The sequence below is a fragment of the Myzus persicae genome, unplaced genomic scaffold (genome assembly GCF_001856785.1).
Source record: "Myzus persicae strain clone G006 unplaced genomic scaffold, MPER_G0061.0, whole genome shotgun sequence".
Lineage (NCBI taxonomy): Eukaryota > Metazoa > Arthropoda > Insecta > Hemiptera > Aphididae > Myzus > Myzus persicae.
In genome coordinates, this window is record NW_019102340.1 from 2,932 (window position 1) to 15,551 (window position 12,620).

The following is a 12,620-nucleotide window of genomic DNA, read 5'->3' on the forward strand; positions in this document are numbered from 1 at the left end:
CGTTGAAGATACCAAATACCAGCAGTTCATTAAAAGAATATTCCAAAAAATAAAGTATTTTAAGCTCAATACACGATGTTATCAAAAATACTCTGAACAAATAGACATAGTATTATGGTAATGGCATATTGCCAATGTGACATTGATTAACAATTATTGTAAATTTGTAACTAATGTAACTTATATGATTAATTAAATAATCTTTACTACTGATTTCAGCTTATAGATCTGGCTCTACTGAGAATGTACTCAAAAACATAGCGATTAAAATCCAAATGTGAGACTTTGGGTTGGGTGTAAATGCAATTTAGCTCAGAGCTTTTTTTTTTAATTTTATTTTTTCATAAAGTATGTTTTTGCATGCTTATTTGATTGTACTTACAAAAAAAAAATCGTTCAAACTTCATTTGTAAGTAACAGTCAAAAAACTTTAAAATTCTCAAGTTTTGGAAACATTGTGTTTTTGACCTTAAAATACTATGAATAAACATTTTTTGGAATTTTCTTCTATAGAAATGTTGGTATTTTTATGCTCAACTTGTTGGTGAAATCACAATTTACTTATCTTTCATACTTTTTTTTATTATTAATACACAACGAACCTCAAGTTGAAATGGAATGAACGGTTACACAGTATTTTTCGAAAAATCTGCCTTCTTAGCGCTCCTGGCGGTCAAATCCCGCCCTAAATGCCATCAAATTACGACTCGCTTGTCGCTCGGCAGTTCGGCACCGAGTGACCACTCCGTATTATCTATCTACATCGTGCTGTGGACTATGGAGGTACCTGGAGGAAGGTGTTTTTGAAAACCGACCTCACGCCTCGGAAGAACTCAAACTTCGAATTCGAGAGGTAATCACTGCTATTATTTATGTCTATAAGTGGCAAAATACCGCCGAAAACCTCAGAATTCGTCTTATCAATGTAACACTGTTGAGGGCAATCCTCTTTAAAATTTCTATAAGTGTTTAGCAATGTCGCACGATGTACCGAATAAAATACCCTCAGTTCTGTAAGCTGCGTCGTTTTTTAAAAAAAAACCGTTCAAAACTGCACCGTTTGTTTTGCTTCACTCCGTACTACTACTTATAATAAAAACCATGGTTTGAAGTCGATGAGATTTTTCGATTTTATTTTCAATGTGGCTTAACGGTATTTTGTTTTACTGATTTTAATTGAAAAATATTGTTTTTTACATTTTCTGATTTCTATATCTTTGCGCCGTATAATTTTTTTCTGAAGTTTGAACTCATTATAGGTATAAGTTATCTTTTTCTGCGGTATAAAATATCATTTTTACATACTTTACGTTTTTAATTCTGAGGTGTACAATCTACTTACATCGTATCCTACGTGCAATATTGTGGTTCTCGCATTTTAGTGATAATACGCAGTTGTTAAATTTAATGGCTCAAATAAAACGAAATATTTGTTGATACTGTATTACCTACCGTCGAACGATATTATAGACTTGCAGTCTATTTACCTACAATCATAAAACGTTTATATTTTTTTATAAATTATCTATTAAAATGTTTTCCAATTTCAATATACATTTGGAATATAATTTAAAATAATTTTTTATAATTTTTAGTATACCAAGGCTGCTCATAATGCTTCTCATTGATTTTAGCTATGTTTCATTTTCAAATACTCAGCACTCGTGAGATACCTACAACTACATTATGAGCGACGGTAAGCACTTTCACATAATGATAATATAAAATTACACTAATTTTTTTTTAACTAGGTAGGTATAATTTAACAATTTTCAAATATTAATGGTGTTGAAGATTTTTATAAAAATTTAAACTTTAAACTCTTAAAAAAACATTGTGAATTTATATTTTTGATGATTGGGATGTGAACAATTTTTGAAAAATGTATTAAATTTTCAAAATTTTTAGCCAAAATAAAAATGATATTATAATTTCCATTTTTTAAAATCAACTATTCATTTCATACTTATTTATTCCTCTTAGGAATCAAAAACGATCTGTAGTATCTCACTGGACTATAATTTTGATCATTGTTTTAAAAATAAAACTGTTTTCTAGGTAAACTTTGTTTCGAGTAGCATATATCATGCTTTTGGTAGGTATCGCTAAGGATACTCTAATTTATACAATTTTTGAACTGAATCATATGTTTAATTAGTGAATCACATATTTTCATCATAATGTTTGGAACAAACACATGTACCTATGATGTTAACTGTTTAATGTTGACTACCTTGTAGAATAACTTTGATAATATGATCTAAATACAAATTATACTATCTGATCAGTTAACAGTTTTATGTACCTAGTCTAAATATTATATTGATTTATCGAATATTAGATAAATGTTAAATAAAATTATTATCTTGAAACCATAATACTTTATTTGGTAATAAATGTATATTGTAGATGTAGAATAGCTAAAATACAGCTCATGTACCTAATGCTTAGTGTTATATGTGAATTAATACACTGTTTTTACCTATTTCAGATTTAAAAAAGATGGCACTCTCTACAAATTTAGAAGCATTACGCTGCGCAAATCAAGACTTTTCGTTTTCTTTGTACAGGGTATAGAATTAATTTTTCTTATTATAAATATAATTTTTTACCTAATAAATAATAATTCTATAGGAAGTGGCAAAAACTGAAAGAGGAAATATTTTCTATTCTCCGTTCAGTATTCATTTGATTATGTTTATGGCTAGTTCTGGAGCAGCTTCAAAAACATTTGATGAAATAGTAGCCACCTTACATCTAAACAAAACTACTTATTCACTAGAAGCGTATAAGCAATTATTGGAAGACATAACAGTGAGTTCATTATACAGCATGTTGCATTTATTGTATCTCATTATGTTTATGTATTAATATTTTTATGCTATACAAATATAAATTGTACCTATTACTGTTTGCCTATTTTACAATTATGACATTTATTGCAATGGAATATAAGTTTCATGGTAATTTATTTTTTTTTATCATAATGTTGTAAATAAAATATTTTTAAAACAGTATAGAAATAATTTGTTAAATATTAAAATGTAACTATATGACCTTATAAAAATAAAAAGTACTTAAATACTATTTTAGAGTGAAAATGATAATCTGAAACTGGCAACCGGAATGTTTGTTGATAAGGCTTTCAATGTCAAAGAAAGTTTTGTGGAAAACTCTATGAAATATTTAAAATCTTCTATGGAGAAATTGAATTTCAAAAATGATCCAGAACAACAGCGCCAATATTTAAATGATTGGGTTTTAAAAGAAACCAATAACAAAATCAAAGATGTATTTCTCGAAGGTAATTAACTCATATATGAATGTTTATGTTTATAATTAAATATTCATAATGTAAGTAATTGTTGTTAAACAATTTTTTTATAGACTCTATTAATCGTGATACTACTTTAGTATTGGTAAATGCTGTGCATTTTAAAAGCTCTTGGGCACATCCATTTAGACATGTTTATGATGAATTTTTCTATGTGACTCCAAGCAACAAAGTTCCAGTGAAAATGATGAACCTCGAATGTGATTTTCAATACTATTATGATAGTATTCTAAAATTCTCCGCACTTGAATTACCTTATAATGTGATAATACTGCTTATAAATTTAAATTTTTAACTTTGAAAAATGTATTATTTTGTATTTTTCCTTTCAGAACTGTGATTTTAAAATGACGATTTTACTGCCCGATGCTAAAGATGGTTTGAGTAATCTGGAGGATAATTTTTTTTCAAAATTTAAATTACTTGATATTTCAAAAAAAATGGCCCTGAATTACCTTACAGTCAAATTACCTCGTTTCAAAATAGAACAGTCACTACAATTGAATGAAATATTATCCATTGTAAGTACATGAAAAAAAAAAATGTATATTTGTTGATTTAAATAATATTTTAGCTTGGATGTCCTACAATGTTTACACAAGAGGCAAACTTTTCTAACATTGTTGATGATCGTGATCTCCATGTGAGTAGTGTTTTGCATAAGGCATATATTGATGTAGATGAATACGGAACTGAGGCTGCAGCAGTTACAAGTAATAATAAAGTTCATTACCTTACTTTAGATATCATGCATTTAATGATTGTTATAGTTTTTATAAGTATGTAAATCAGTACCCACTTAATCATTAATTTTTAAGTATATGTATAGGCTGTAATGCTAATTTAATTATGAATATATTTTAAATAATGTTAAATATAATTAGGTTTCAAACTTCTTCATTGTGTGCAATATCATCTGATAATGATTTTGTTTTTGATCATCCATTTATGTTTTTTTATTCATCTAAATAAAACAACATAATATTTGTAGGCTGAGTGAGACCAAAATTGATTAATTGGCTCAACATTTTATTAAAGTTCTTTTAATTATTTACTAAAGCTTGTTAACAAATTAATTACTGTGAACCATTTACAGTAAATGTTTTATATTTTATTAACAGGTTTGTGAGTAAAATTATAATTTATATTTCCAAGTGCATTCCGTTTATTTTTAATTTGAAATAATGTGTCCATGTTTTGAATTTTTTATAATAGCTTTAAATCCTTACTTTTAATAATGTTATTCTATTTATTGCTTTCTATAAAAATGATGTTGATTATGGAAGATTTTTATCAGGGTTCAATACCGTTTCCTTTTGTACTGGTTTCTGTTTGAAGAACAATTTTTTTTATAATTTTCCGGTTTTTGTGTCATTTTGAACATTCTATGAGCAATAAATAAATTTTATGATGATTAGAGACGGTGAAAAATCTCCCATTTTCTACATCAGCATCTTTCTGGTAGTAATGTGAATTTAGTTGGTACTTTAGAGATGGGCTGCACTCCTACTAACTATTTTTATAATCATTTTTAATACACAATTTATGATGAATTTGACCTACGATAATATTATTAAATAATATAAATTTCAATCTGGATTAAGTAAATACAAATGCATAAGCTAATTTTTTATTGTTTTTAATGTTTTAGGTATCCAATATCAACAACAACAGCGTTTAGGATCATTTAAATGTGTCATTGTTGATCATCCGTTTATGTTTTTTATTTCTACTAAATGTAATACCATTATGTTTGCAGGTCGAATCACCAAAATCGATTAATTTTATATTGTTTACAACATTAATCTTTTTAAACATTATCATATATTATTTTTTTATTTATTTATTTTGTTAAGAAATGAATGAGTATTTATTTGCATTAATTAATGTTTTTATAACCATTTATTACTTTTTTTCAAAATATAATTTAACGTATTCTGTGTATTTTTAAATTGAAATAATGTGTATATGTTTGGTTTTTTTAACTTCATCTTTTAATTTTAACTCATAACATTGTTATTCCATGATAAATCTATAGGTATCGTAAATAAACCGCACATTTTAATTAAAGTAGTATCTCTAAATACTTATTTCCCACTTTTAGTTTATCTTTGGGATTATTATTTCTTAAATATTCCTCGCAAAATTAGTATTTTAACCCCATTAAAATAGTACATAGAACATGTCATGGATATATATCTTGACTTATATTGTTGAGTGTTGACACAAAGAGCCGATTCTGGGCTCTGATATAATACTGGTTAGATAAAAAGGTAATGAAAAGGTCGAATGTAAAATCCGCTAGTTTTATTTTCTCACCTGTAATGGATGTATGAAAACTCCGCCAGGATTAAGGCCTTTCTTATGTAAATCTTAATAGATCTGAAATGGAGGTAGAGCTGCAATTGCATATGTCAGATAGATTGAACAATATTAGATTTATATATTTTTGTATTGATTCAGTATTTTTTTTTATTTTTCGGTTGTTCAATTTTTCCGTGACCATTTATGTACGTGTATGGTTACTGATATTTCTCCAAAATACATCATAATTATTAATTGTACAATATTATATTAGTATTATGAAAAATGCAGAGTTGTTATATTTTGTGTATTTCTTTTTAAAATGCTTTGCTTTTATTGATTTAAATAAAAAAACATTTACAATAAATGTTTTAGACTTCATTAACAGATTTGTGAGTAAAATTAAAATATATAACTACAAGTGCATTCTGTGCATTTTTAGTCTAAAATAATGTGTCCATGTTTTGAATTTTTTACAATAGCTTAAATGCCTTACTTTCAATAATAGTGTTATTCCATTTATTGCTTTGTATAAGAATGATGTTGATTTGGATATTTTTATCGGGGCTCAAAACCATTTCTAATTGTACCAGTTTCTGTTTTAAGAAAATTTTTTTTTAATTTTCCGGTTTTTGTGTCATTTTGACCATTCTATGCGGAGCTATAATTATATTGATTATACAATGATGTTTTTTTTTCTGTCTGCCATCACCTTTAGAGATGGTGAAAAATCTCCCATTTTCTACATCAGCATCTTTCTGGTAGTAATGTGAATGTAGTTGGTACTTTAGAGATGGGCTGCACTCCTACTAACCATTTTTATAATCATTTTTAATACACAATTTATGATGAATTTGACCTACGATAATATTATTAAATAATATAAATTTCAATCTGGATTAAGTAAATACAAATGCATAAGCTAATTTTTTATTGTTTTTAATGTTTTAGGTATCCAATATCAACAACAACAGCGTTTAGGATCATTTAAATGTGTCATTGTTGATCATCCGTTTATGTTTTTTATTTCTACTAAATGTAATACCATTATGTTTGCAGGTCGAATCACCAAAATCGATTAATTTTATATTGTTTACAACATTAATCTTTTTAAACATTATCATATATTATTTTTTTTTTTTATTTTTTTTTTTTGAGAAACGTATGAGTATTTATTTGTATTAATTAATCTTTTTAAAACCATTTATTACTTTTTTTAAATATAATTTAACGTATTCTGTGTATTTTTAGATTAAAATAATGTGTATGTGTTTTGATTTTTTTTTAACTTCAGCTTTTATTTCTTACTCATAACATTGTTGTTTCATTTAATGCTTCCTATTTTGGTTCCAGTTTCAAGAATGGTTTTCAACTAGTTATTGTAAATTCATAGTTATGGAATAACTATATTTATAATAGGTATATAACATTTTATTGAATAAAATATTGTAAAACAGACTGATCACCCCATCGTGTCGCCAATTAGACACAGGTTACTATTCATCTATTCAGTACAATGTATTTAGTTATTTGTAAACATTAAATTGTGACGAATAAAAAAAACATCAGCTATAGGTAACTGCTTTAAATAGTTTAAATTATATTACAATATGATATGGGCTTATTAGTTATTAATAATATAATTATAAACTAAAAATACAGATTAGCATTAACATTAACATAGGTAACAACTTTTCTCCTTGATATCCATGCATTCCGACTTATTTTTGTTAACAAATTTTGCGGCTGACTGCCTCCTTGTATATCATATTATATACCTACCATAATGATGGTATGCACAGGCAAATACAGGAATATTATAGTACACAGTCTTCTAAGACCGTGATCTAGAACTTAAATTAGAATTAGACTGAACTATAGGTCTATAGCTTGGACTTATTTTTCAAGCAGAGTTATAAACACTGTCTTCAAAATATGTCCTGAGTTATTATTTTAAAAAAAATAAACTATTATTCTAGTTATCAGGTTTAGGTACCTTATTTAACAAAATCTGTGTGACTAAACACCCTGCGAGTCTGCCTAGTACCTACGGAAGATAAATAAAGCGCATAAATATAAAAAACAACCACAATTAAAGGTCAAAGGTATGTTTCAATTATTAACCTCCATGACAATAGTAATAAAATAAATTAAATTAAAATGTATTATTTTTCGTTATATCATCAGGATTTGCATTAATTAATTAAAGATAATTTTTTATTAGTGTGAAATTACTTATTTTAATTAGAATTGTAAATGTTTTATATAATTTAAGGAAGCCGATATCAGTTTAAAGGTTTCTAAAAATGTTTGATTTTGGTTATGGTTTTTAAAATTTTTAGGTAAGTTCGGGCGATTGTTAACTCCGCCAGAATACTGGTTAGATAAAAAGATAATGAAAAGGTCTAATGTAAACTCCGCCATTTTTATTTTCTTGCCTGTACTGGAAATATGGAAACTCCGCCAGTGCTTATGTAGGTAAAACTTCATAATATATCTCAAATAAAGGAGCTCAAAAATCCAAAATGATAGTGTTAGAGAACGTTATAAATGCTTATGAAAATGGATTTATATTAGACTGAGATGCCAGAATATCTACAAAGTACAAATTGTATCTCATCATTTTAGTTCACAGTTCCCCATGTTATAACATTACATAACATACCCGTAGGTTTCAAGATACATATTTTATGATTATTAGTTATTGCAATTATTTATTATGATAATACATTAATACCATGACAATTTGGATGATTTGTTCTGAAAATTATTATTTTTATTAATTTTTGTATATTTTTTGGAGTATTATAATAATGTACATGATATCTGCCCTATAAATTAATTTTATACTGTGGCTTGATTTCCTTTACTAACAAAGTTTACATGAACCCAATTTTACCTGTTTTTTTTCCTGGCGGAGTTATCACTAAAAAAAAGGTACTTGTGGCGGAGTTTACATGCGTCCGGCAGGCCAGATTTTAGATTTTGAGCTGATCGCTGAATGAACTGATTTTAAATCGATGTATGTTTTTCTTTTTTGGTGTTCCTATATTGGTATTAGATGCCCAATATATATCATATATAATGCGTGTAGGGGGCTGGAGCAGGCATAAATAATCACGTAAAACAGGCCAAAAGCTAGATAAAACTGCGGGACTTGGGTTTGACGGATTTTAATTTAAAAACTAATTAAAAATCTTCAAGAACTTTACTAAAGCATGGCAGTGGAAATGTATCATTATTACGACAATTAATACTTAATAGCATACTTAAATATGTAAAATACCCAAATTTTTATTATTTAAATTGTCAATATTTTATCGAAGAATTTGAATAAATAAAATCTTCTCGACTTTTCCCTAATAAACACAATGGCTAATTAACATACGTTTTCAAAATTAAAGTTCGTCGAATCCGAATCCTTCAATTCCGTCTAGCTTGGCATTTTGTCATTTGAATAGCATGGCGTTTAGATGGAATTCATATCATTGACATAGGTACTGACATGTGCCTGAGCTTGCGGAAACTTATATGCGGGCGGTGAGCCGTCGGTACCCGGTACTCGATAACAAATTGTATGAATTACGCATACTAACATTAATTTACATAATTGTTGAGCTGTAATAGTATAGCTAAAAGCTAGTAAAAAAAAAAAAAACATTCATTTATTTCTCACACAAAAACACACCTCAAATGTAATAGCTAGGTAAATGAAATGCCTAAAAATTACTCCTTAAAACACGTCACCTTCCAGCCACCTGAACAGTTGAATATTATGGGGCTAGGTAAATTGAGTCCGAAATACCATTTTTGCGGTGAACTGAGTCCCGGGTCTGAAAAGGGTATAGGTAAACTGAGTCCCGAATTAGTTTCCAAAAAGCACATTTTCCTTCCCACTTTTACAGAGAAATTTATGTCCGTCAACTATAAAAATTGTCTTGTTTCGTTCACTTGTCATTAAATCCATAGTATTAAACCACACTGTTTTTTGTAATAAATAATTTTAAGAACTGTAATTTTGAAGTTGAACATTTGAACTACAACCGGTGACTAGGTCTAGTTGTCATAGTCATCGGTATAATTTACGTATAATTTGACGATATATACGTTTTTTTGATGATCGATAGACGGATAATAAAGTGTGATGATTTTCGTGCTCATAAGGTCTTTCCAAACACTATCGGCAAATCGGCAATCGATAGTCACTAATTGGTGACTATAGTCACTATACAGTACTCATTGAATGTAGAGACTTTTTATTTTTAAGTTATCGTCGTTATTTATAAATTAATAACAATTTATTTATTTAATTTTTTAGAAAAACATTATTACTCGGGACTCAATTTACCTAGCCCTAATATCCACCCAATTATTTAGCTCTCAGTTTACCACTCCGGCACTCCGCCCGGAATATTATAATACTTTGAGGGTGGTGACGGTGAAAATGTTCTAGTTTTGTGTTGTTCAAAAATGTTGATTTCTGTACACGAATCCTATTTATATTGGGTATGTTCTCTATAATACACTTCGGGGTTTAGTATAACTACTAGTGCATAATACAAATAATACAATGTCTTACCTACCTATGTAGTGCCTATATTATTATGATCTACTCGTATATAGGCTAGGCAGGTAGACTGTATAGGTATATTGTATATACAAATCTAGGGATTCGTTCCCTGATCGGAGGACTCTATTGAGATAATTTTCGAAGAATTTAAAGCTTAGTTAGCCGCCAGCCACTTTCTTGATGTATCCAGCGCATTTTATGGATTAAAATCAGAACACCCATGAGCTTTTTTTTTAATAATTATATATACAGGATGATTCAAAATTTATATTACTACCATTTTATCATATAAATTTTTATTCAAAATAGTTCAAAATATATTGGTAATACAAAAGTTTTTTGATTTATCTATTAAGATTTTATAATTTTATAATTGCTTACGATATTTTAGGGGGAGTTTTGGGGGGTCAAAAAAATTGGAAGCCAATACTTTTTTTAAGTAGTTTTCAAGCATAGAGTTTTACATTAGTTAATGTTGTTTATGCACTAAAATTTATTCAAAAAATGTCTTCATATTGTGTTTGCAAAAAAAAGTATTGGTTTCCATTTGAATTTCTATAGTTGACCCCACAAAACCCCCCTAAAATATGGTAAAGAGTTATACAATTATGAAATCGTAATAGATGTTTCTAAATCAATAAGTTTTTTTATCATATATTTTTCACTATTATGAATATCTATATGATAAAATGCTGTAACATAAATTTGAAATTTGAATCACTCTGTATAATATGTAGTATATACAATATAAGTAGGTACTTGAGTGCTTAAGATATTCCTTTTAATGTAATGTTGTACCCATACAAAGGGGTAACTCGCATTATTGAGTGGGACACGAACGGCTACAATAGTCAATATAAGCGCAATTGGAGTATTGTAACTAATGGCAGTGTACATTGGTACTATTAAATTATTATATAATATTATTATAGCTGATAACCATACCTTTTAACAGCATGTCGAATATCGACAACACTCACTAAATGATTAACTATTGAAGGCTTATAATATCTTTTTAGTTTTTAGTTAGAAAGTTTGCAAATGTATTATACATGGCGTATGTCGCATGTACTCGAAATTTTGTGTACTTTGTTTGTCAGTATTAAATTATTAGTCATTTACCTAAGTGGATTACCTAACTATATTATATAGTCACTTTTGACTAAGCAGTATCGGATGCCTGCCTATAACAGCAGTATTATATACTAGCCTATAATATATTTGTAGGTATACACTCACGCATCAAGTTAAAACATAAACAAAGTTTATATATTAATTCATATTTATTTATGTTTACTAGTTGATTGATATGACATAACTGCATGAGTATTATTGATAATTTAGGCGTAGTACTTATTTTTCCTCAATAATTTGTACACATACAACAATAAAACAACAATAATAATTGAATATTTAACCGCCAATTTAACGACTTGTCGTCAATATAGCTGTAGGAAATGTGTTTTTCTGTATAATTACTAAATACCTACTTATAACACTTTCTGGCACTCAAGAAAATATCCTAGTTATATACCTGCAATTGAAAAAATAATTGAGAGAATTAGATTAATAGCAAAATCTTGATCATTTTTATTGTTATGAAACTAATGATTTTAGAATGTAAGCCTGATGCCTCTATATTATATTATTAGTAATATTTCTATATTATAGATTTGTATATATTAATAAAATGTTTTTAGTTTATATTGATCATTATAATAGTCATTACTCATTAGTCATAATCCAATAATTTAAATACATTTAATTTGAGATTAAAATTATTATTGTATAATATCAATAATAACTCAACTAGTATTAATATTTTTCATAATATTAAATAAGGTATGTTGTTTTTATATCAAACAACAAAAAAAACCAGTTGGACGGGGAAGCATCAGCTATAGGAATGCCATATCTTGTATAAAAACAATAATATTATATTAAAATAAAAATATTTATTAATATTACATTTTAAATTCCACTCACTGTAAATACAATTAATTTATTAAAGATTTTTAAAATCCTTCGACAAAAAATTGGTAAAAATCTTTCAAAAAACTGGTGACAATAAATTATTATTTTAGTTTAGAGCCAGGAAATTTTGAATTTTAAGATCCTCTCAGTGCAATCGGAATGTCTGTGAATATAAATTTTAATATGATGTTTGTAAATACTAAATTGTAAGTATGAGTGGGCAGAGAAGGGGCAAATTGTAATTGTCCGGTAGCACCACATTCCTAAATTCGGCCTTGAGTGTCGCAGCAATATCATACGGATATCTGCAGAATATCATAATGTTTTATTTTAAGCATTCGACATTTATTAAAATAGTAAAATCGAGTTTGCTAAAGACTTAGGATGCAAGTCTAGTTATAGCTCGAACAAAAAAAATGTACATTTACATTTGTCGTC

General features: G+C 27.5%; 1 protein-coding gene across 1 annotated transcript; it reads left to right on the plus strand.

Annotated features, from left to right (window-relative positions):
• The first annotated feature begins 711 nt into the window (after positions 1 to 711).
• LOC111031903 (serpin B4-like) lies at positions 712 to 5,193 on the plus strand. The gene is made up of 9 exons (XM_022312020.1): positions 712 to 853; positions 1,596 to 1,696; positions 2,492 to 2,571; positions 2,635 to 2,814; positions 3,094 to 3,304; positions 3,388 to 3,596; positions 3,667 to 3,855; positions 3,909 to 4,047; positions 4,986 to 5,193. The coding sequence occupies exons 2-9, from the start codon at positions 1,687 to 1,689 to the stop codon at positions 5,114 to 5,116; spliced, it is 1,149 nt and encodes a 382-aa protein (XP_022167712.1). The 5' UTR covers positions 712 to 853; positions 1,596 to 1,686; the 3' UTR covers positions 5,117 to 5,193.
• Positions 5,194 to 12,620: the final 7,427 nt, after the last annotated feature.

What these genes read in the sequence shown, in the direction of transcription:
- LOC111031903 (XM_022312020.1), top strand. An exon ending in CAAAGATGTATTTCTCGAAG is followed by an intron (nt 3,305 to 3,387) that starts GTAATTAACTCA and finishes ATTTTTTTATAG; the next exon opens with ACTCTATTAATCGTGATACT. An exon ending in TGAGGCTGCAGCAGTTACAA is followed by an intron (nt 4,048 to 4,985) that starts GTAATAATAAAG and finishes TTAATGTTTTAG; the next exon opens with GTATCCAATATCAACAACAA.